Source organism: Syzygium oleosum, unplaced genomic scaffold (genome assembly GCF_021117445.2).
Source record: "Syzygium oleosum isolate NSW1041296 unplaced genomic scaffold, Sole_v2.1 Sole_v2.02, whole genome shotgun sequence".
Classification (NCBI taxonomy): domain Eukaryota; kingdom Viridiplantae; phylum Streptophyta; class Magnoliopsida; order Myrtales; family Myrtaceae; genus Syzygium; species Syzygium oleosum.
In genome coordinates this window covers 16260764-16285144 of record NW_026607486.1, presented here as the reverse complement: position 1 = coordinate 16285144, position 24381 = coordinate 16260764, and the positions used below count along the sequence as shown (strand labels likewise).

The following is a 24381-nucleotide window of genomic DNA, read 5'->3' as shown; positions in this document are numbered from 1 at the left end:
ACAAGAGAGACTCAGTTGCAGGCAATGAGGATAAAAAGGGGTCTCATCAAGCCCCCCACACACTACACACACAAGGGCAATCGCAGACAAACCTACCAAGTGATAGAGATTGAGAGAGAGTATTCACACAACTGGTCTTAAACCTTGGCTTTTTCCTCTCCACCACCACTAGCGAGCGATAGAGAGAGCTCTCAAACCCCAAACAAGAGAGAAGCTAAGAGAATCAACTCCATCCTTCTTCATCAGTTGTATATCGAGCAGAGGTCTTCCCTTCCCTACAATCCTTTCCTAGAAAGTAAAACTCTTTCTCTGATAACCCTTTTGTGCTTTTCGTCCATAGAAGTGCATACCATCTTCAAAAACTTCCGTTTTGCTTTCATTTTTGGTCGTATCAGAGGGAAGGAAAGGAGAAGAAACACCCACAAAGGCCACAAGCAAAAGGACTCTCGCTTTTGTTTTCTCTTTGATCTTTCTTGAATTTAGGTTGTGAGATTTTAGTAGGTGGGTATGAGTGGAAAGATTGAAGAAGATCAAGGAGAGTGTTCGCAAACCATCAACAATTTCCACAACACCCCCCACCACCTACAAGATCACTACCACCACCAACAACAGCTGCTCCTCCAGATGCACCACCACCACCAAAACGACCACGCTTTTGGCGGCGCAGTCTTCCACCCGGACCTCCAAGTCCCGCCGTCCGTCCTCCCATGGCCCCTCCCGCAGGCCCACCCAGCCTTCAACCCTGTCCGCGAGCCCGACCCCTTCCTCCTCCCTCCCCCGCCGCCTTTGCCACCGTCGCCCTACGGCGGCTTCTTCAATCGAAGGGCCCCTCCCTTGCAATTCGCCTATGACGGCGGCCCAGCTTCGGACCATCTCCGGATCCTATCGGACGCCCTTGCGGCGGGCGCAGCGGTTCATCCGGGTGCCACCGCCACTGTCGCGCCGTTTGGTCTCCAAGCCGAGCTGGGGAAGATGACGGCTCAAGAGATAATGGACGCCAAAGCCCTGGCCGCCTCGAAGAGCCACAGCGAGGCCGAGAGGAGGAGGCGAGAGAGGATCAACAACCACCTCGCTAAGCTGCGTAGCTTACTTCCCAGCACCACTAAAGTAAGCGAAAGACAAAAATGTTTCACATATTTTTTCACTCGATGATCGTGTTGTCATGTTCAAGCCACACAAATGAAACACCCAGCAGAATTGCACGCGCACTCAAAGAACAAAAAAGCACAAAAGAAAAGGGAAGTAGAATGGCACTTGTATAGTTATAGTTACATTCAGCACGCGTATAGCGTGGACGGCGTATTTTATGTTTGAGAGTGTCATCTGCAAAACCTTTTTAGTTTTGTCTACACAATAATGAACATTTTTTGCTCTCTCTTTCCAGACTGAGAGAAATCCGGGTTGAGATCTCTTTGGTTAGATTCTCGTTAATATTTGCTAGTTCCTCGGTAGACATATTAGACGACATAGACATAGACAGTGCCCTTCAAACCAAAACCTATCTCTCTAGACATAAAAAACTGCACTCTCCCATATATTGCTAATAACCCACCGTTTCCTTTTTGTTTGATCAATGACAAAGATTATGTTTTTTTCTTTTTCCTTTTTGCTACTCAACACTTTTGGTATTCCATCTCCGAATCTTCGGTGGTAGTTCCGAGGAGACGATAATCGAAAAGGGAGAGAGGCGTTAATGTCGCTGGGCTGACACGATAAAGAGAAACCATTTTAGCAGTCGAAAAGGCTTCCCATGGATAATTCTTGCCGGATATCAATCACTCCGAGTCCCCTTCTTTTTTGCCTTTCTTGTTTATATAAACAAAGAATGACAAGAAATAAAGAGGAAAGAGACAAGCTAGCATTCTTGTCAGTCCATTGCACAAGATTACCTTTCTCCAAGGGTAAAAGAAAAAGATTCACCATGAAAATGCAAGCTTCCGTTCCCATTTTTTATGCTTCAGTCAATAAGGTATTCTAAAACCAAGATGGTCATTTACATGATAAGCATGCTTCGTTTCATACCTTTAGATGGTAGGAGAATACACTTAACTTGCTATATGGAAAACCATGCAAAATGACTTCCTTTTGTCTAGCAACTGTTCTCATTCCTATTTCTTTATTTTGTTTTGATGTGATACGAACAGACCGATAAGGCCTCATTGCTCGCGGAAGTGATCCAGCACGTGAAGGAGCTGAAGCGCCAGACGTCCCTGATCGCCGAGACAAGCCTGATCCCGACTGAGACCGACGAGCTCACAGTGGACGCGTCGGACGAAGAAGTTGACGGCAAGCTCGTGATCAAGGCGTCACTGTGCTGCGAGGACCGGTCCGACCTCTTGCCTGACCTCATCAAGACCTTGAAGGCATTGCGGCTGAGAACGCTGAAGGCTGAAATCACCACGCTTGGTGGGCGCATGAGGAACGTCTTGTTCGTCACCGGTGATCACGATCACGACTCGAGCGGCAACAATGGAGAGCACCAAGAACAGCAGCAACACATACAACAGTACTCAATAAGTTCAATACAGGAGGCACTCAAAGGGGTGATAGAGAAAGCTGGTGGGGGCGATGAGTCCTCTTCTGGGAATGTTAAGAGGCAAAGGACTAACGTCAATATCCTCGAACACAGGTCTCTCTAACAATGTCAACCATATCTAAATCTTCTTCTAACTTCCTTTTTCTCCATCTCTACTCTTTCTTTCTTTCTTATTTTCCTTATGCTTGCGGGTGTTTTCTTTTGTCTTTTTCTTTTTGGAGGGTTTTGGTGTGTGCTTGTGTCTCTCGGCCACTAAACAGCAGGCAATATGATGGTGCTTTTTTTTTTACCACGTACACGGCTCCATTTAATGGAGAAACAAGAGGCAAAAAAATGGTGTTGTACATGTGTGGTTGGTGGGAAAATTCCCGCATTATTTTCTGGTGCTTCTGGTCTGGTTTGGGCTTTTGGCAGAGAGATATGTAAGTTTGAAAAGAAGAAAGAGAGCGAGAAATCTTTTTCGTGACAGGAGAAAACTTCTGAGAAATCCCATTCAAGGAAATGTGAGAAACTGATTGCTCTAGGGTTTTTCATTTGAGTCGGGTCCAGTTTATATCTGTCGATCTTCTGGTTGTTCTTCTTACTGTATATGGACAGTGTGTACGACGTACTACGTGTGCCATTTGGTCTCTCTGGGTTGCGTGACGATGATGTTCTCTCGTCCCAACCTTCGCCATGACCATCGTCACCGTCTTCTTCAATGGGTCATGTTTTCGAGGGTTTTTATTTGCACCAGCAGCCTTGCTTTGCTAAATGAAGAAACAGAACCCCAATGTGGCATGCATGTTCAGCGTTTCGTAGTGTATAGCCATTTTGCAACAGGCTAGTTAGGGAATGCTGTGCTCTTGAGGATCATCGTTCGTGTACTTATTACATGCATGTGTGAAGCTGTTGTGAACTATTTCCAGCTTTTGTTTTTTCTTTCTTTGTTTTTGGAGGGTCTGCTCGATGATTTGGACGTGCATGCAAGTATATAATTTAATGACAGGAACACTTTGCTCCTTCCAGATACTGTCCCCTTAATTTCTTGAAGGAAAATTACAGTCTGTTCTTTACCTGGAATGCTCTAATGCTTTGCATCTCAAATTAACTCACTGAACAAGAAAGCTTTTGTATTTACTTCGTTGGATCTTGTGCCCTCGTAAAGTGCAGTTTAGTTGGAATTATTAAATTTTCAAGATGGTGATCATGGATAACACAAGGCAATCAATGTATTGAAAATTGCAAAATTTCCTAAATGCTATTTTTTTTGGTCAAAATAAATGCTATTCAATAAGTGTATCTCGACATTCGTTCGTTAATAGAATCCTTATTTATTTTCACTTTTTTTTTCTAGTTAAATTTTTTATTTTTTGTTATTATTCTTTTCTCCTCATAATGTGAGAGAAGGGACAGTATGACTAGCACAGATCATGTCTCTGGTAAGTCTTTGGAAAGGGGAGAGTACTACTCTGGTCCACAATCCCACTCTTGATTACGTGCCTTGGTACTATACTTGAGACATTTGTTGAAATTGTGCACACATCAAACCTGGCAATGTGGTGGGGTAGACTGAAAGTTATGTATAAACGAATACAGCATTTTTAGGATTTTAAATGCTATATGGTGTGGTCTTTTTTTAATGGGTATTAGCACTTGCATTTTAAACTATCAAAGAAGGTTAAAATAATTTGAAATGGTCCTTTGCCAAGTTGCCAACATGGATGACAATGCAAATCAGTAGATGTTTATCAACTTTGTGTGTAACACAACAGGCGCCTTGTATATTCTGTGTGAATCACAATTCAAAGAGCACTGAGACTATAATGACAGCGCATCCCCATTTCATTCAAGATTTTCAATTTGCAAAATTGTGTGCCTTCATTATTTTTGCATGAAATATACATTTGGCGTTGCTATTTCGTGAGTTTTGTCCTTCTGAAATATTTAAAACTGCAAACTTGAACTTATTAGAATTTTGAAAAGCTCAATCTACAATAAAGAAGGCCCAAAGTTTAAATTTAAGCTTCAAAATTTACTAACCTTGTATATTATTTGCCATTTCATCATTATTTGTGTTCTTCTACTGATTAAATGTTCAGGCTATGCCCTAGTTGAGACATGACATACATCAAAGGTCCGCAAACTATAACTGAGACTGCACATTTAACATTTCTTGTTATTAAATACACTTATGCTGTTTCTTTTCCGTGCATTTTTGCCATTTTGATTGAGTAATTTTGGTTCTTTCCTTAATCCTATTTCTGTACTAATTTTATGCATAATGCAGGTGCACGTACTTTTATTTAGGAAAATATTGCCTACAAATTTTCCGTTATTAACTTTAAACCTAATTTGCAGTAGTTAAACTGCAATAAAAACCTAATTGTATGTAAAATTCGCCATAAATACATTTATGTAATATTAAAACAACTCATTAAGGCTGACTTTCCAGCCAAAAAAAAGAAAACTTATTGAGGCTGACGAAGTCAATTGATAATTATGGTTTGTTTGACAAATTGAGAGTTATAGATGGTAAATAATGAAGGAAATTATATGCAGGTCATATTACTTTTTACAACCTGGTACTGAAAGAAATCTCTCTTTTGTCATCTCTCAGAATGATATTGGAAGAAGGAAAAGCTTGACATATTTTCAAGTTTTAACTTGCCATCTCTCATGATGCTTTCATGATGGTTATACTTGTGTTATTTGTGGAAATTCTTAATCTCAAGTCATTTTTATTATTATTTTCCCTGTTCTCTAGTCTTCTTTGGTAGTTATATATTCTCATAGAAAATTACCAAAAAAATTTCTAAACCTATTGCACTTGTACTAATTTAGTCATAAACCTTTCAATTTGGCCGATTTAGACCTAAACATTTTGGCGATTTGTCAATTTAGTCTGAAATATTTCAATTGTGTCAATTTAGTCCTAAAATTTTTGACAATTTGCCAATTTTGACCTGAAATCGCTAACGTGGTAATCTAATCAGTGCTGACTGTCCTACGTGTGATCGGCACTGACGTAGATAATTTTTTTAATTTTGTTTTAATTTTTTTGATTTTTTATTCCTTTTTGATTTTTTTTCTTCTTTTTTTTCCCAAATCTTCGGCGGTCGACCCTCATTGGTCAAGGCAAGGGCATTGCGACCCTCACCCAGATTGAGGCAAGGCAATTGTAGCCCTTGCCCAAATCCAGTCGAGGGTTGCGACACCCTCGTTGGCCAACGGACGAGGGTCATAGCCCTTGCCTAGACTAAGTAAGGGTGTCATGGCCCTCGCTGGCCAATAGGTGAGGGTTGCCGACCCAGGTTTAGAAAAAAAAAGGAAAGAACAATGAAAAGAAGACAAAAAAAATAATAATAACAATAAATTCATAAAAGTTTATAAAATTGTTTATGTTAGTGTCAATGTGTTACGATAGACGATCGATGCTGACTAGGTTGCCATTTCAGTAATTTCTTACCAAAATTGATCGAAAAGACTAGATTGGCAAATTGTTAAAATATTTAGGACTAAATTGACCAAATTAAAATGTTTGGGATTGAATTGGCACATGTGCAATAAGTTTATGACTTTTTTAGTAATTTTTTCAATGAGTATATAGCCTTCCACCCCATGTGCACAAAATAATTATTAATCTACTCAGCGTCGCTCATTGAATACGAAACTTTGCACTTTCGGAAGTGCAAAACGTCTATTTCGATACAACTCGATTCTTCAATCGAAACAATGGTGAAAAATTTTTTTGGTGAGGATAAGTGGGATACCGTGCTCTTTAAGTAACTTGAGACCCTGAGATGTTTAGGCAAATCATGTGCGACTTGAATGCTTGACCGACCAATGTCAAATCGACCTACATTTGGTGTTCATGATTTCTTGAGACGACGTAAGCGATCCCAACTTTCACCTTATTGGGTTTTCTCAATTGGGCTGTGCCTAATGAATGCCTAAACCATGCCGTTCGACCACGTTTGAACCTCGTCATAAGCCTTTTGGACCAGGAAAAAAATGCTCTAGATTGGCCCAAATTTGGGTTTGATCTCCACTTGAACATCTATGTTAATTCCTACTTTAGTGTCCTTTCGCCTTCGGTCGGATTGCCTAAAACAGAACACGATGATATTCCCCTGAAAAGGCGTCGAAGCCCCATCAAGATTTAAAGCAAATCGTTATCGCGTAATGAGGGTGACATTCAGACTATCTAACCAACAGATGGATAGTGAGTTTTGACCGAGTAATTCTCCTTGGTATGAAAGTTGTTTCTTAGGTGAATTACAGAAGCCAAACATGCAACAAATACAGAGTACAGACACTAGACTTATCTTGAAGAGCTGTAGAAGTATAATTCTGAAGTATTATTCTTCATCCCTGCATTGCCTCATCGTCATGTCAAATTTCAGATCTGCGCTTCCAGGACCTTCGCAAATGACCATCACCTTCCCGATCACTTTCCGGTCTTTGATAGCAGCGAACGCGAGGTTGGCCTGTCAAACATGAAGAGATTTAATTGAAGTTCATTAAAGTGATAAGAACGATGATGAGAGTCTGGGGTTCTCCTGACCTCCGACAGTGCAAAAGCATGAGAAATCTGGTCAGTGATCAAACCTTTTGCAAACCAGGAGTGTAACTCCCTAAGGGAATTTTCAAGAACGCGGGGTCAATGGATTCTGTAGCTGCCCCAATACAGTCCATGCACCGTCCAGTTCTGGTTCGAAGCAGAAAAGTCAAACTACACCAGAAGGAAATATACTGAAAAGAAGCACACCGTGATTTGAGCTGGAAGGGCAAATAAAGGGGAAGGCCAAACTGCTATTGCTTAAATGTGTCGTTGAAAATATCTACATCAGCTTCTTGAACGACCCGCCCAGTTTCTTCTCAAACTGGTCTGCAAATGTAAACTCACCAGTTTCCTCAATGGATATGTATTGGCTCATTTGCTTGGTGAGCTAATATCTGCGGTGTTCTCTCATTTCACTGTTTCAAAGCAAGCAAGACAATCTAACCATAAAGGAATCTCTGTTCCTGCCTCTCACAGACACCGCATAGTGTAGCGAGCAATGGTCTAGCACAAATCAGCACTTTACCCGAGTCCTTAAAGATAACATCCCCATGACTTAGAGAAGCTACTGCCATACTCTCATATAATCGTTTCAAGCTATCTCCATCACAATATAACTCAATTACCGGAGCACTTTATTCCTTCAATTCTGATTATCTACGATAGGGAGCCTCGATTCAGTTGAAATTCAGTCATGTCCACGAGTAACTGAATTCAGGCCATGAATGAGACATAAACTTTTAACAATTTTTCAGCCAGCCATTCTGTCCATACTTCCAAACCCACAAGTCTCCGTCACTTCTCACTCGAAGCTTCCACTCAAAAATTAAGACAAGCATCTCGATTAAATAGATAATTGAAATAAACAAGAAGAAAACAAGATAGTTTGACTGCAAAGACGAAACGTTCCAACTGGCGCACCTTCACAAGAGCAATATTTGCAGGTATCAATGGGATCTCACCCGCTCCCCACTTGAGAAGCTTCATTGATTCTTTTGTAAGCTTGCCTCCTACTGGATCATACAATACATCAACCCCTTTAAGCTTCTTTGCCTTGAAAAAACAACTTGACACTGGAAATGACATTCTCATTGCTCAAGTCTACTACATGATCGACACCCATGGACTTCAAAAACCGCACCTTTTCAGCTCCCCTACAAGTTTCACATGTGCAGTGAATGCCACTTTCATTACTTTCCAGGATAGCGGCAGATTTATTTCGATTGAAGACTAACAATCTACAAGGGGTCAAGGGCATATAATTTGAAAGTGGCCAATACCTGGCAACGGCAATAACAACGGCTCTATAAACCTTTCCGATTTGCTCTGCTGCAGTTCCAACAGCCCCGGCTGCACCGAGAACAAGCAAGACCTACATTTTGATCATTCACAACCAGCATTAACTAAATGGAATGCGTGTGGCCGAAATCACCTGGAGCGAAAGATGCCAAACTAACTCCGATGAGTACCAAAAAGTACTTGCAGATAATTAACTATAGGATATATATGCCTGACCAGAGGTCAACTGAGCTCTGTGAACAAGAGCAACATTTGAAGTTCCAAATGCAAAAGGAAGGGCACCAGCTGCCACAAGATCACATGCTTCTGAAACCCGAAACCTCTAAACAAACAAATCACACCTTTATCACTCAAAACAATGAAAGATTCCTAGCCAAATCAACCCCACAAAACGTAACCAGCTAAAATGACAAGGTAGTGAAAATATCCATACAATTTGGACTCATCGGCAACAATGAACTGTGCGAACGACCCAAGTGCGCCAAAGGAACAACAAACTTTATCACCGATCTCTTTGACTGCGCCCAAGTAATCAGAGCCACGGGAATGAGGAGAGGTGGCTTTTCTTTGTAGTTTCCCAGTATCTGCATATAATTTCGTAGTTCAAGCTCGTTGCTTTTACTCTCCCAAGAACTGAACTGGGTGTTCTCAATTCCGGGATTGAGTGTTTTTGGGTCCGGAACAATTGGGGAGCCATTGTCGTTTTCGATTGAAGATGGTACTGGCGCGAGAGTAGGATCACCCAAGTTTCTTGCATAGCAAAGCAGCCATATAGCTGGCTTGAGCGACGGAAAATAATCAGATTGTTCTCACTATACTCTCAGTTGGGACTGTACAGACAGGCACAGATTTACAAATTTGGAATTTGTCAAACCACAATCCAGCTGATGCGATGAATTATTACTATTTGTTGTTGGAGAGTCTAGTTTTAGCTCGTCTTCTGATAGGAAAGGCCAAGAAAGAACGGGGACTTTTCAAAAGAGTTTACAAGAAGCATCTTAAAATATGCTGATTAAGTTCTCTTATCTTTTCTTAGTACTTTTTAGAAAATGAAAATCACTGTTCCCATAGGTGAGTCATACTTTTCATTTTTATAAGTTTCATTCTATAAGTTAACTTTATCTCATAATTATTCGAGATTTTTTGTATATCGGGATTTTCTGATATATTTAATATCTGAAAATAGATCATTGTCTAAACTTTTAAAGAATTAGAATCTCACTCACAAAGAGAGTTATTACACGAATTTTACTATTGATGGTTAACCCATCCATTGTTCAACTACTCTCTCGTTGGGCACTCTTGGTGATGAACAACACAAATAGTACAGAACTCGTCTTTATCATTTCTCAACCAGCAGCAAGTAAGGACGTCCGTTTATCAGACGTTGCTGGTTCAAGCTGAAGCGTGGCGGGAGAGTTTACCACGATTCAAAATGTCATCTTCCGAACAGAGGGAACAGGGGCATCTATAAAGATCAAGAATTTCCAATTCTTGGGCCAAAGAAGGTCAAGAATTGCTCGGTCTAATAATTATCCGTCTTCCACTCAAAATCTGCATCTTTACAGCTCCTGCATCATCATAGGCCTCAAGGGACACTAGCCCATATGAGTGGGAAGGTGTTTCAGAGTCAAAGTTTAGATCTTTTACGAGGTGATGGTGGTTCTTCGACAATCAAGGGAGAGAATAAGATCAGCAGAAGGTTCCTAGCTTGGCAAATTGCGAAATCAAACTCAAGTTCACATCTTAAGGTTGTAGCTGTTGGATGTTTGTTTGTAAAACAAACAAAATAATGTTTTTTCCTTTGTCCCACATAGGAAAGTTTTGAGAAAGTGGGCCGCTTTATAACTGTGAATATCTTCTTGCTCCTTAGAGTGAAGACAATGGGGCGTGTGCTAGTCCACACAATATCCGCGTGCGGGTGCGCGATTATTAGGCGCACTTAGCACTTTATATTTTTATTAGATCAATTTCTTCAAGTCTTCTTTCGAAAACTACAGCCATCATTTCTTTTGTTTTCTAGAGAGACCCTGGAGAAATACTAGAATTGCTATCTAGTATTCTCATTTTGAGACTTTATTATATCCTGGAGGATTTTTGCCAGTGACCATTAGCAACATTGTGGGGCAAATAAATCCTTAAGGAAAGTGACATCACGCCTTATCACGCCTCAAAGTCCGACTTGATTGCTCTTTTGATTCGAAGCCATTTCTTATTTACAACAGTAGCTCTTGCTTCTACTTCTTCGGTGAGTGGCTCAGGTGCAGAATACTCAGGTAATCCATCCGCTGTCTCTGTGCTTTTGAGTCAATTTTATATTTTCTTGGGTGAATTTGTGTAAATAAGCGTTCTTTGCTTTTCTATTCTGTGTTGCAACTGTAAGAGAATTTGAGCTGAATTGCACGTGCTCAATTGTTGAGCAAATCGATGAGCAGCTGAATTTTTTCTTCTGAAGTACTCGGTTTAATTGGTCGTATAGCACAAGGCACAACATTGAATGTTCGTTGAGTGTCCATGGGGTGCAGAGTAACAAATTTGAGCAGCAAGTTTCATATTTTTTTTTCTTTATTACGTTGTTGTACATTCAACAGGAACAGTGAATGAAGCATGGAAATTGATGGTTTTTTTTAGTGTTCGCCCAGTCGAGTGGCAAGCTATGAGAGCGACTCTTTAAGACATGACAATGCAGAGGGGGATTCTTGGAAAAAAGAAGAAGACAGTCGCTGGCATAGATCAAGATGAGCTATTGGACCCCGTCACTCCTTGCAGATCCTGATAGTCGTTTTTCCGAGTTTAAAGGGGTCCACATACACCACAAGGTTTATGATGTGGCATCGCAAGCACGTGACTCTTCGGAAATGACGAGGCACGCACAACTGCCTCATATTCCTATGATTTTGTTGCACGGGTTTGGAGCTTCTGTCTTCTCCTGGAATAGGGTTATGAAGCATTTGGCCAGGCTAACTGGTTCCAGAATTCTCACTTTAGATAGACCGGCTTTTGGATTGACATCGAGGGTTAAATCTGTTGAGCTTTCATCTAGAAGCAAGGATGAGAAACCTCTAAATCCATACTCCATGGCATTTTCAGTGCTAGCCACCTTGTATTTCATCGACTTCTTGGCATCAGATAGAGCAATTTTGGTGGGGTGGGTAATGTATTTCTCTTTATACTTATACATCGTTTGTTGCCTATCAACTTCTCTTTTGGACTGCATGTGGTCATTGAACTGTCCAATTTCCAGTTTGATGAATCAGAGAAAAGGAAAGGTACTTGATTATGCACACAGCTCTCAATCCCCTATCTGGAAATAGCCCACACAACCCATCGGCTGCCAAATATTGCCAGAGAATTCTTTTCCCCCTTATTGTTGTCATTTTGGTATGCGTTGGTATTAGACAGCTGAACTTTCGAAGTAAATTGTTATTCAGGCACTCCGCTGGTTGCCTTGTTATAGTCAATATATACTTTGAGGCTCCGGAACGTGTTGCTGCGCTAATTCTTGTAGCACCTGCTATTCTTGCACCATATTTTTCTCGTAGAGGCGACAAAGGGAGTGATCTAGGAAGAGGAACAAGAAGGAAGATAAATCATCCGGTTTGGATGCTGCAGGAAACCCATTCTCAAGAATCTTCAGGTCCTTGTCACAGACCATTAAATACATTTCGGAGGTGCTAGTGCAAATGGTGAAGGGGATGGGAGGCGTGCTTTCCGCTCTATATAAAAAACTGTTGTCGACTTTCCTGTGCTCTGCTTTTGCTGTTATGCTGGTAAAGTTTCTTTCTAGACTCGCTTCAGATAAATAATCTTTTTCGAGTTTTAATTTCATATTCTTTCATGTGATTCCTTTTGTTGTAATCTGTGGCACAAATTTCAGCAGTAATTGCTTGCATTTTCTCTTTTTTCCATGGAGGTGTTACCTCATGTTTTTCTTGTAGCTTGGCAAAGATTAGTAGTAATACACATTTAAGAGACTGGGTCATGGGCTCAATAGTAACTTTGGGTTATTACCGTGTTTCTTTCTTCCAACATTGGATGTGGAATGTAATATGGATCTTCTGATTTGAATATGTCAAAAACTCATTGCTGGACAGTAAGTGGTAACTACACTATAGTAGATAGTATTATGGGATCCCTAACTGTTGAATCTCTGCTATACTAATGTTGATGTCTTTTCGTGGTTTTCGGGTAAGCATGGTAATTGATGAATTTGATATAGCTGCCATTAGAAATGCATGGCATGATCCAAACAAAACCAACAAACATGTCCTGCATGAATATACAAAGGTACTTGGTCATGTCATGATAATTCTGATCTTCTTTATATTGTGTTGGAGGGGAAATGGAGTAAGAGTGCTTTGTCCAACCAACTTCCTTCGCTTTAACGAGACTGCATTTCATTGATAAAACCACATTTCAGCTATAAGGAGTAAGTATTGTGACAGAGCTCTCCTGGAGTGAACCACTGCAATGCTTTTGATGCCGACTCTGAATCAAAACCTGCACTTACAGAAAGGCTGCATGAAATCTCTTGTCCAGGCGACAATGCAAACCTTATACTTAATGTGTAATCTGGAGAGTATTTTTTGGGAAGGCTACTTGGCCAGAACTAGGGAGGAGATTAGGACCGTGAGGTGAGGAAACCTTAAGGAGACCAACTGATCACAATTAGTGCCTACTCTAGTTGTGGATCGGCTATGCTAAGTCTGGGACATCAATTGTCTTGAGGGGTACCAAAGTTTCAGTAAAGGTAAAACTAGATTGTTGGCTAGTCATGCCTAATGTAATCGGAGCGAAAATCATCACCTTCTAAACCTTCTCCAGTGGCTCTACAAGTCGGGGACTGATAAAAATGCTCCTTTTCCATCATAGCCAAGGCAGTCCATAATCCGTCTCTACACGCTCTATCTAAGTCTCAAAAGCTTTTCTTTTCTATTAATACTTCCATCTCCACAGGGTCGGGTCTAAAATGCACAAACATTGAATCTTCATTCCAAATAAGCTACTTTGCACTAACGAAAAGAACAACAATCCCGCTGTTGTAGTCATGTCATCTCCTTTATTGCCAAACTAAGGGCAGGAAAATTGATGGTCTAGATTTTCGGTATTAAGAAGAGAAAGAAGTCGAAAGGTAATGAATTCAGATATCAGTTTACAAATTACTTCCCACCAAAGAAAGAAGTTTTACTCGGGTGTCTATTTCCTATGGCCTAGGAATGATCGATTCATTGACTTGCTTCTAATGTCTTTGCCTCTTCTGATGCAGTTTTAATTGTTATGGCGACGATGACTGGCTCATTCCATCCTGGAATTTCGAGAGACTTTCACAAGCCATAGCGGGATCATGTCTTGAAGTAATTAAGCAATGTGGACACCAACCCCATAAGGAAAAAGTAGAAGAGTTTGTTTCTGCTGTTGAGAAGTTTCCGCAAAGGGCTTTTAGGGGTTCACAGGAGCAACAGATTCTGCAAGCTGTATCTTAGTATTGTTATAGTTGCAGATGACCATTCGTCCTTATCATGGATCGACTGAGAAAGAGTTGGTCTTCTAAACGCTGAAGGAATTTTGTTCCCGCCTCTTTAGAAGTCGCATTCCTTTTCTAGAATCCAGATGATGGCCAATTTTTAGGTCAGTGAAGCAAGAAAATTTGTTGCTATTGCAGAAATTGACATGCATTATTTTTACAATTTTTGGGAGCTTAGTACTATGTATTAATCTATAAAAGCCTGTGGTGAAATCTTATAAATGACATTGCTATGCTGTACAATAAGCTGTGCTAGAGGTCTTTCTTGTAAAATCTCTGCTTGAGCGTCCGACAGGGTTTGGCGCGATTAAACTTATGCAAGACTAGCAAATCATTGAATGGTCTAGCCCTGCAGAATCACCCATACTGTTGGAACATACAATTTCAACGCCATGAGATGATCACTTTGTGTAGTGAAAAAAAGGAAGTGGATTTCCTTTGGTATTCCCTTTGGATCTCAATATCTCCGTATACAGCTGGGATGGCTTACGTTCAATCACAAATGAATCACGTTAACAATTGTCCCGGCAAAGGATATACTAGCCAGTTGAATAAGCTTAATGAACATTTATTTGATATTAAATCGCTTAATTTGCAATATAAATTTCTAAGGTTAATAGTTAATGGACATAATCATAGTTTTCCAAAATTTTGCTGACGAGCGATTATTTGCCCATATCATAGACAGAGGATAGCTACATTGCCACGCTATTAGCACGTCTCGCATATTTGTGAACTTGAACATTTGAAAGCTTTTACATATAACATATAACTATTGTCTCTGATCACAATCGAGAAGTTCATAAATTAGATTGATAATGCTGAAAGAATAATACATCTATCTCCACTTACTATACTATCATATAGTGGGTGTGTACATATATTGATTTGGAAACTTAGCTACGAATCTCACTCGACAATAATGAATTATAAATATTGATGCATTATTCCTCCAATTTTGACATAACCCAACAAATGGAATGTAAAAGAGGAGATGATGTGCTATGCTGATTTAGGAAAGGTACCTTCAAGATCTAGATTTGAATTGTCTTCACAATCATCATATTTCTATGCTACAATGTCAATCGGGAACTCTCTCCTCAGACTGGTTATTTTATGCGTTCTAGGATACTTTCATTATCACCAAACAAATCTTAAATCATATGATTTGACTTCAAATTAATAGCCCAAAAAATAAACCATTCAAGTCATTAAGCCGTATGTCATTCTATGCTTCACCAGAAGACACAGACTCGAGTGGCTTTCTACACACGCAAGTTGACCACATGCAAGTGCAAAGTAATCGACGCAGTTCTGCATATACACTTAGCTAGATTATCACCTAGAATTCACCGGACAGTAGAGAGGACAATAGAAGCGATGACGAGGAGGAAGAACAAAGAAAAATGGAAAGCTCACCTTTTGAGCATATAATTAAAAAAATTCATGTTACTTGGGAACAAACATCTGCAGCACTAATGCCGATTGTTATAGACACTATCTCCTCCAAAAATATGAGCATGATGGTCTCAGTAGCAATGGCATGATCGTCACACCCTAACAAGAAAGAAACTTGCGAATTCAAAAGAACAAAGCAGTTGCCCCCAAAAAATTTTACTACATTCTACCACCGTAAAGGACTAAGGCTGCGTTTGGTTCAACATTTGGAAGGCCGAAAGCCCCTTGGCCAAATGCTGAACCCAAATTTTTTATCCCCAAACTACCCTTACTTATTTTGGCTTATTCCGATTTTGCCCCTCGTGTGTACTGTTCATCTTCTTCTTCATGAGGTGGCCGGCGAGGCGGCTGGCCCGATCCGCCGGCGGCCGTCGCCCGAGGCCAAGCGACCCTCGGCAAGGGTCGCAGGACCAGGCGACCGCCGCATGGGTCGCGCGACTCAGCTGCCGCCGCCTGGGTCGCGCGACTTAGGCGGCCGCTTGGGTCCACAAGCAACCCTCGCGAGGGTCGCCGGCCTCGGGCGACGGCCGCCGATCCCGGATCCGGCCTGCCGGCGGCCGCCCGACCTCGGGCGACGGCCGCCGGCGCCCGAGGCTCTGGCTCACTGGCGCCGGCTCCGGCGAAGGGTAAATTAGGTTTTTTTATTCCCAAAGCCCTTTTGCAAAAAAAATTTACCAAACACTACTTGACCCAAAGTAGCTTTATAAAGAATTTTTTACCAAACGCCATTTGCATTTCCCCAAGGGGCTTTAGCCTAAAAGTATTTGTATTCCCCCTAGTAGCATTTTCAAAGTTGAACCAAACGCACCCTAAAAGGCCTGCCTTCTCCACAAATGTCCCTTGGGCCAAAAGGGCATATGATGCGGATAAAAGATTGGGATGGAACCTGGCCTTAAATGTAGGCAAAGAGAGAGTCCCCCAGAAGTCATAACGTGCCACTTTCGTAGCAAGATCACAGGACTTTTTCGTCCAGACACATGCTTATATTATCTCATTCTCAGATGGCACAATTATTTGTCCATTGGTGGCATATTACCCTGTTGGTTGTGCTTTGTCATCATGTTTCTCAACCAGGTGTCACACCGCTCAGAATTAGCTGCATAAGCCGGTGTCTCACAATGCCTCCTTGAGATGGAAGGTTCTGACTATTTCCCGAGCATTGTCGTACTCGTTCAGCTCAACCAGCATCTTCTTTATCCTTCGGGCAAGCCCACTGGTCTCCCCCTCGGTCACACCAAACATGTGCTTTTTGTGCAGATTCTTTCCCAGTGAAAGCACATAATCAACCAGCGGCTGGAGCTTGTGACTGCATAATGTACTCATATTATGCATTTGATACATAAAAAATGAAAGGACCAATAGAACTTGAATATCCTGCTTCACCAATCATGCAAACATAACCATAAATCTCGCTAATCCTTTCTACCTTGATATATAAACATTACAATCTAGTTGAAAATCAGCATGTAATCCAATCTGATTCAGATTCTGATTACGTAGGCCCAAAACTACTAAAAAGGAAAGGACTGCAATATCAACAGGCAACTGACTAATTACCGGAGACACTTACACTGGCCAATCATTTCTCTCCTCAAATAAATTGAGATTACTCTTGTATTATCACTCTACTCTCTCCGTAACACCAACGTACGAGGAGGCACCAATATGACTCAATAATTAAAGAGTAGAGGACACACAATTCTGAAATTAATAAGTGTTCGCCGTTCAACATCACCGCAAAGCCTACAAAAGCATAGCTAGCAGGGGACAACTAAAGATCAAAGCCAAATAAAGAAAAGATGCATACAAAACGAATCCATGAAGAAGTTAGTTATTAAAAAGATAATAAGAAACCAACACGAAGTTGATAAATTTTTTTTATAATTATTCTTATGGTCAGTCAAAGATCAAATTACTCAATTGCCCTGATCATCTAGAAATCTGACACTCCAATGCACCTTTAAGCACATAATGCAAACGAAACCTTGGGCACTTACGAGCGACAAGAGACGAGAACTAGAACAGAGTCAAGATCAAAGTATTTGCCAAATAAATAACCCTTTGAGCAAATGAATAAAGTCTTCAGCAATGAAATTAATCGACTTGTACAACCACAGTCACCCACAAAACAAATAGTAAACATAAACTTAACAAGAATCACTTAATGCTTTATTAAAAATATTATGCAACACTGGAAAATGCGAAATTGGTAACTCGGATTAAGGTTAGTCATAAATCTCCTACAAATAAGTCATTCATTACCTGCGATGACCGGACACATTTGAGCCGGCCCAAACACCAGATAAAGATGCAATGATCCTTTCGGTTCTTGTCACTGCGTCATGAATATCTGATCCGATGCTCCAAACATGAGGCAAGATTTTCCCACTTAAAAGCTCATCAAAAGCAAGCTTCTCCAGAACTGGTAATGCCAGGATGTCTCTCCACAAACATATGTTTCTTAACAGACGGACAGACATGCCAAAGCGGTATGCTGCCAACCGTGCAGCACCTGGCACAGCCTTCATTACTAGAGGGCTCCAAGTTGGCACCTGTGGATAGTACATCAAAGAATTCATATTAAAAAACCTGCAATGCGGAGTTGTATGCGAGTATATCAAAATAAAGCATTCAATAACACATACGATAAGTTTTGCAACAGCATCTGCCAAGCGAGTACGGACTGCAACTAACAATTCAGCCAGAGCGTCACTGGAAGCTGGAACATAATTTGTGACCAAAGTTGTGGCAGCAACAGCATACTTGGTCTCTCTTGTACTAAGCATGTCCCAGGAATGGGCTATTTCATGATGCAAAATGGGAAGTGCAACCTTCTCTACCAATCCCGGAACAAGATTAGAATCAGCATCATCAGGGGCAAAATCGCTTCCATCTTGTGGCAGACCATAATCAAACAGCAATGAATGCCTGAAAAGGTGAAAATAAGCTTCAGCCAGAGTTTGTGACAAAGTGTCAATACATAATTAAGTGCGAGTTCCATAGAAAATTCAAGACGATAAATCATCCAAGCAATTCAGAGATATCTCACTTCCACATGACTACAAATATTAGCAAGAGGCAAGCTAATACGTTACCATTTCATCTCAAAGAAATCAGAGTCCTCATGTAATGGGTCCCACTTTAAAAGTTCCAACCGAACATATGGAGAGAAGATATTGGGAACACTAAGTGACATGTAGGCATCGCGGTAGCTCGAAGAATAGTCTCTTTTCCATTTCTCAAACCGCTGTTTAACCTCTGAGAGCTGGGCATATTCCTCAGCGGTGTCATCAAATATTTGATCAGCAGTCTGAAGCAATAAATCTCTGTTTGACTCGTATGCTCTACTCTCACTATCACTCTCATCAGTGCTAGATTCTCCCTCTATTTTCTGATGAGGACTGTCCAACTCCATCGATGATGATCTCTTGGAATCAAATAGAGTTTTCCTCCGTTGTCGGGCGTCAGCCCTCCGTGTCACATCCATTCGTTTCTGCAAGTTCATATCTCTACCAAACTCATCCAACTTTACTGGCACATTCTTTTGTTCTCTCATTGCAGCAACTGCAGCCTGGCCTGCACTCGTCGCGGCAGCTATTGTTGCAGCACTGCTATCACCGTTTCTGAATACCTGCAATGCAGCATTAACAGCTACATCCATCTCCACCATCTCATCATCATTATCAGCCAATCTTCTTTCCAATACAGTTGTAGCACGTTCTTCATTTAATTTCTGCATCTGTTCCTCGAGTTCCTCAATATATGGAGCTTTATCCTAGAAGAGTGAAATGATATATGCTCTCGATCAGTAACCAATTGGAGCAACACATTAGAACTATAAATTCATGAAGAAATGCATTGTTGCAAGCAAGAGGACTCGTTTCATAAGAAGAAAAGGCAAAATAGTCATACTATTGTGCCCATGTACTTCATTACAGTATAATAGATGTAATCAAATCCAAACTAGTTTGCAGGCACAATCCATCACTTTCCCATCCTCCAAAAGAATTCCTAAGCAAATTGTCCTTTTTCCTAACTTCTCAAATAAAGTTGTAAAAGATGCCATCCCTACTAACCTTTATCCATGTCAACATACCTATGAATACTGGTGCAACGTGTGTGCATGCGGGTGTGCTTTTTGTCTTTTTTGGGGTGGAGCAGAGAGAGAGAGAGAGATGCGTTGGGTTAGGTACCGTGCTGAGTGTATAACTAAACATACAAGAAAGAAACCTTTCCCACGGAGCAAATGAAATTAACAAAGATGGTAAAAGTATATGCGTAAAAGAAAAACAAAATAAAGCCATACCTGGAGGAACTTACATAAAACAGAAATATAGTCACGAAGCTTTTGCATAAAGATGTACTTCTCACCAGCTGCAGATAGAGACTTCTCAAGTGTAGTGATATTCAACAATGAGGAAGACAAATTCTCATCAGTCTTTGCCAAAGATGACATGGTTTTGCCATGTGATTCCTGACAGAAAGCAAAAAAATCATATACATATTTAGGTCCTCCAACTTCAAGAAGAAAAGTGTTTTCTATATACATCAAGCCAAATAACAGATTGCCTCTACTGAGAAGAAGGGACTAGTAGCCTGGTTTAACATTATTGGAAGAAAAGGGAACCTTCATACTCACGAATCTTGAAAAGACAGAGAATCCAAACACTTGCAAACCCATTTAGCAAGCAAAACATAGAAACAATATCTGCAAGGGCATAAGAACTCATTCTCTCTCTTAGCAAGCAAAAGATTTTGATCCATGCTATTCAAAGAAAAGGTAGTTCATCTATAAACCCAACAGTAGGAGACTATACAATGAGGCGAATGACATTGAAGAGTGAGATATCAGGAAAAGAAAAATCAAAGTAATAGCAAATTGAATGAGAATTCTGGAAATTGGGCCGACTTTACATATGCTCGAACACAACATAAAAGATCCATTTTTACTCCTTACCAAATGCAAGACCCAATGCCATACAGTATTCATATCAATATGTTCAATCCTAAGAAAGATCAAACACCATCTTATGGCATAATCAGATGAATGCTTCAACTGCTTGATTGGTTGATTACATGTTAACTAGACTTAAAAAGTGAAATGATTCACCTCTTGCTTCTGGCCTGACATGTCGCAATAACTTTTTCTAACATATAAAAAACCACATATAGATTTGGAAAAAAAATTGCTTAGACCTAAATCGTTTGTTTTGCCCAAAGAATTTATCTCAATTTGGTCTTTCTCTATGCCTGATAATCGAAGAAGAATACTCTGAAAAGGAAAAGGAAAAGATATGAATTTAGGGTTCAAATGGGATTTACAAAAGGTAGAAAACCCGGCTTTGAAGGTATGATCTGCAGAAAAATGGTTGCTTTCGATTCCAACGAAAAAGACGAAGTGATAAAAACAAGGAGGCATGTAAGTTAGGTCCAACAATCAACCTTCAAAGGAAGAAAATGTCCAGGGACATGGAGTAAAACAAACCTAGGAAATATAGCAACTACCTATATGCTTACATGCTTACGGTACCAATACCCTGTCAACTGACCATTTTCAGCATTAGCATGTGATGAAAGTAGTCAGTTAGGGCTAACTCTTCATTTGTATAGAATGATCCAGAACCACCAGAGTCTGGAATTCTCCCAGATAAAGTACCACGCGAAGTCTGCCATCTCTCACATGAGTATTAAGAGAATACGAACTGATCAATGTGGGTTCTTAGAGGATAAAAAAAACAATCGCGTGATGTGCCCAAGCTCCATTCAAAACAGTAATTATCAGTATGGACATCAAGGAGTAGTGGCTATCACAACATTATTTTGATTTGCCAACCCAAGAAGCTATATCAGCCCAGCCCTCATGAGATGCAGTTAAAAGATACCCTTTTTGGTATATCACATAACAAAAAATTCACACAAGAGTCGTATCCTCAAACTTAAGCTCACCGCTGTGGGCCAACGCTAACACTGATTCTATCTAATAACCTGATTCCAAACTTTCCAACAGACTAAATCTTAAAAAATGACATCTATTCAATTAACCTTCAGAATCCTTAAGTCACTACGCTCAAAGTACCTTTATATCTTTCTACAAGGCCCCAGGTCAAGATAAACAATCAATAGACAGAACTCACTAAGACCCCACTCTGTACTAAAATTCATTTTCCATTTCATCCTACAATGCAATTAGGCAAAGAGAACAATAACTATTCACATAAGTAAGTAGTAAAATCACAGCGCTGGAAACAAAAAAAGAAAATACAAACAGATTACCTCCAACCTCCTCGCACTATCGCACAAAGCCTTCATAGCAAGCTCAGCCTGCTGCGGAATCGACATAACATCCAACCCCTGCCCCGAAACCATTGCCCCTCCTATGCTTGGAGGAGGAGGGGCAGCTTCCCCAATGCTTGGTGCAGGACCATAACCCGCTGCAGGAACTGAATATGCATACTTCTGTGGCTGCTGCACATTATGCACCACAGGAACAGTACTAATGTTACTATTACTAGTTACTCCCCTGGTAGTTCCATCATCCATTCTCTTCCCTAATCCCTTCCTAAACTGCTCCTCTTCCCATATCTTTTCCTCCTCGTCCTCATCATCCTCAAGCTCAGTCTCTTTTCTCAATGGCGCATCCACCGCCCTATCATCGAAACTCTCAAAAACACCCTTCTTTCCACCCTCAATCTTCTCTCCGAACATGGCGATCCGCCCCTGAAACTCCGGCTCCTCATCGCTCAGCCCCTCAGCCGCGCCATGATTACTCCCTCCATCCAGCGAAATATAGTCTGGCGCAGCTGCCCGTGATTGCCTCAGCCGTTCTCTCTTTGCCCTTATCGCATTTATCATCGCCTGATCAGGAAACGACGACCCGGACGAATCCTGCCCCTTTGCGATTCCAATCGCAGCCAACCGTCTCTCTGCATCATCTCTATACAAACCTTCCCTTTTCTCCTCCAAAACCTTTCCCTTTTCACCCTCTTCCTCATCAGAGCTCAATTCATCCACTTGCTTCAATGTTTGATCGACCATGGCCTTGGGTTTCACGAGACCCTTCAAAACAATGACAGGTTCGGGTTTAGGGCCGGGCTTGGATTCCGATGCAGTAGCATAGCGAGAGCTGCTTGATGAAGCGAGGGTCCTCGTGTTTTTTTGGAGCTCGCGCAGGGCTTCTTTGGTGTAAGTGCCAGCTTGAGGAAGGACATTCGAAGGCAAAGGAGTGGCGGGCGATTGGCGATCCTTGAGGGAAGATATTTTGTGAGAAGAAGAGGAGGAGGACAAGGGTTTGCTGGGGCGAGAAGAGGGTCTGGAGCGAGAGCGAGGTTGGGTTTCGTCATCGCCGTCGTCGTCGGCGAAGCTGAGAAGCTTCGGGGCTTGGGGTTTCTTAGGTTTAGGAGGAGCTTTGGTGGCAGTGGCAGTGGATTTTAATGGGATCTTCGTGGCGGTGACAGCGGCTCCGTTGGGTTCATTGTCATCATCTTCATCGTCGCCAGCACGGCGGCGGAAGTTTTTGGCTCGGGAGGAGCTCATGGCTTCTAGAAACAACTTAATATTCAGATAGAAGAGCCACAGAATCAAGATTTTGTCCAATCAAATCAGTCCTCTGATATCCACCTACAAAGAACCATCACAGATTGAAGAAAGGTAAGGTTGATGCATTAACCAAATTCTGACCTACAAAAGAAAGAGAATTATATAAATTCTTGATTTAATAAAAAGGCTTCCTTCTTGCAGTATTTTCACAGTGCACAATGGTCTTAATACTCAAAGCATTTCACTTAAAAGCAATATAATTGGAACACTGATCATCTATTTTCCAAATCCTAATGCGCAAAATCTCAAAACACAAAGCGATCAAAGGACATATAATCATCGTTTCAACGAGCTTAACAAAAAAATTCATGAGACATGGCAATTGGCAACACGATTCAGCTTCCACCCTTCTAAAATCGTCTCTTTAAGGTAATTCAACGTATTTCTACGCTAAACAAGCAATTATCAACATTTCGCCGGAAGCCAACTGCAGCAAAACCAACGAACGAATGACTCGACTCGATTCAATCATCAAAACAACAAGTCCCGGACACCCCCAAGCCACGCTAATCAAAGTCAGGACTCCAAATTCAGATCAGCAAACGTAACAAGCAAATTGACCAGCAGATAATCACCAAACGAGACACCAGATACGTAATAAACAGGATTTCTTACGAATGCCAACCTTCTCAAACAAGTAGCCGTTCCCGAAACTGCTCGCTCCCCAGTGCCTCCTCAACACAGCCCGCCGCCAAAGAATCGATCGAATTCGAAGCCTAACCCAACACGGAACAGAGGGAAAAGTAAGAGGATCGCCGACCAACCCAGAATCGCGACCGACATGAAGAGAGGAATCAACATCGTCGGAGGAGGGAGGGGGGATTTCTTTTCACCCGGAACGACCGGTTGGAATCACAAATTGAACACGGAACAGAGAAACCTTACCCGCACCAGAAGGGCCTGTCGCGAGCGAAGGGGCGAGAGGAGAGGAGGCGAGGCGAGGGCCACGATCGCGAGGCCGGAGCGAGCGAGCGAGTGGACTGGAGAAGAACAGAGCAAAATCGAGGAGGAGGACGAAGGAACTCAACAGGGGCGGCAATATCAAAACGAAGGAGTAGGGTTTTATCGGACCGGTTCCGGTTCGGCCCGGTTCCGCGTTGGAACCGGCCTAGCAAGTCCGGTTTCGATGATTTAGAACCGGTAACCGGACCGGATTCCAGGGCCGGTTCGGTCCGGTTCTCGGGTAAGAACCGGAAACGGTATGCGCAGCCCTAACCGCCACATTCATTCTGGTTGTTTCAATTCTTTGCGGAGTTCTCGATCTTTCGAAATTGGGATAACGACACAAACAGTCCCTGAACTTTGACCCAATATACAATTTGGTCCCTGAACTTTTAATTTGTTTAATGTAGTCCCTGAACTTTAGCTTAATGTTCAATTTGGTCCTTGAACTTTTAATTTGTTCAATGTGGTCCCTGAACTTTT

The 24381-nt window shown here is 41.4% G+C and overlaps 2 protein-coding genes and 2 pseudogenes across 4 annotated transcripts; 2 read left to right on the top strand and 2 right to left on the bottom strand.

Moving 5' to 3' along the window:
- Positions 1-48: 48 nt before the first annotated feature.
- Positions 49-3268, top strand: LOC115672391 (transcription factor bHLH30-like). Of its 2 annotated transcripts, XM_056308920.1 has the most exons (3): positions 49-295; positions 396-1107; positions 2145-3268. In XM_056308920.1, exons 2-3 carry the CDS (start codon positions 508-510, stop codon positions 2637-2639), a joined length of 1095 nt encoding a protein of 364 aa, XP_056164895.1. In that variant the 5' UTR covers positions 49-295; positions 396-507; the 3' UTR covers positions 2640-3268. The 2 variants fall into 2 exon arrangements, with proteins under 2 accessions (XP_056164895.1, XP_030450062.1); XM_030594202.2 differs by having other exon boundaries at positions 49-1107.
- Positions 3269-6319: 3051 nt separating this feature from the next.
- On the bottom strand, positions 6320-9149 carry LOC115671127 (uncharacterized; annotated as a pseudogene).
- Positions 9150-10834: 1685 nt separating this feature from the next.
- LOC115661290 (uncharacterized) lies at positions 10835-14251 on the top strand (annotated as a pseudogene).
- A 2032-nt stretch (positions 14252-16283) lies between these two features.
- Positions 16284-23984, bottom strand: LOC115672140 (transcriptional repressor ILP1). 2 transcript variants are annotated; one of them, XM_030595027.2, is made up of 8 exons: positions 23842-23984; positions 23572-23672; positions 21634-22977; positions 19667-19834; positions 18456-19135; positions 18006-18288; positions 17623-17912; positions 16284-16666 (listed from the first exon to the last, which is right to left on the bottom strand). In XM_030595027.2, exons 3-8 carry the CDS (start codon positions 22891-22893, stop codon positions 16474-16476), a joined length of 2874 nt encoding a protein of 957 aa, XP_030450887.1. In that variant the 5' UTR covers positions 22894-22977; positions 23572-23672; positions 23842-23984; the 3' UTR covers positions 16284-16473. The 2 variants fall into 2 exon arrangements, with proteins under 2 accessions (XP_030450887.1, XP_030450120.1); XM_030594260.2 differs by having other exon boundaries at positions 23582-23672.
- Between the last annotated feature and the right edge of the window lie 397 nt (positions 23985-24381).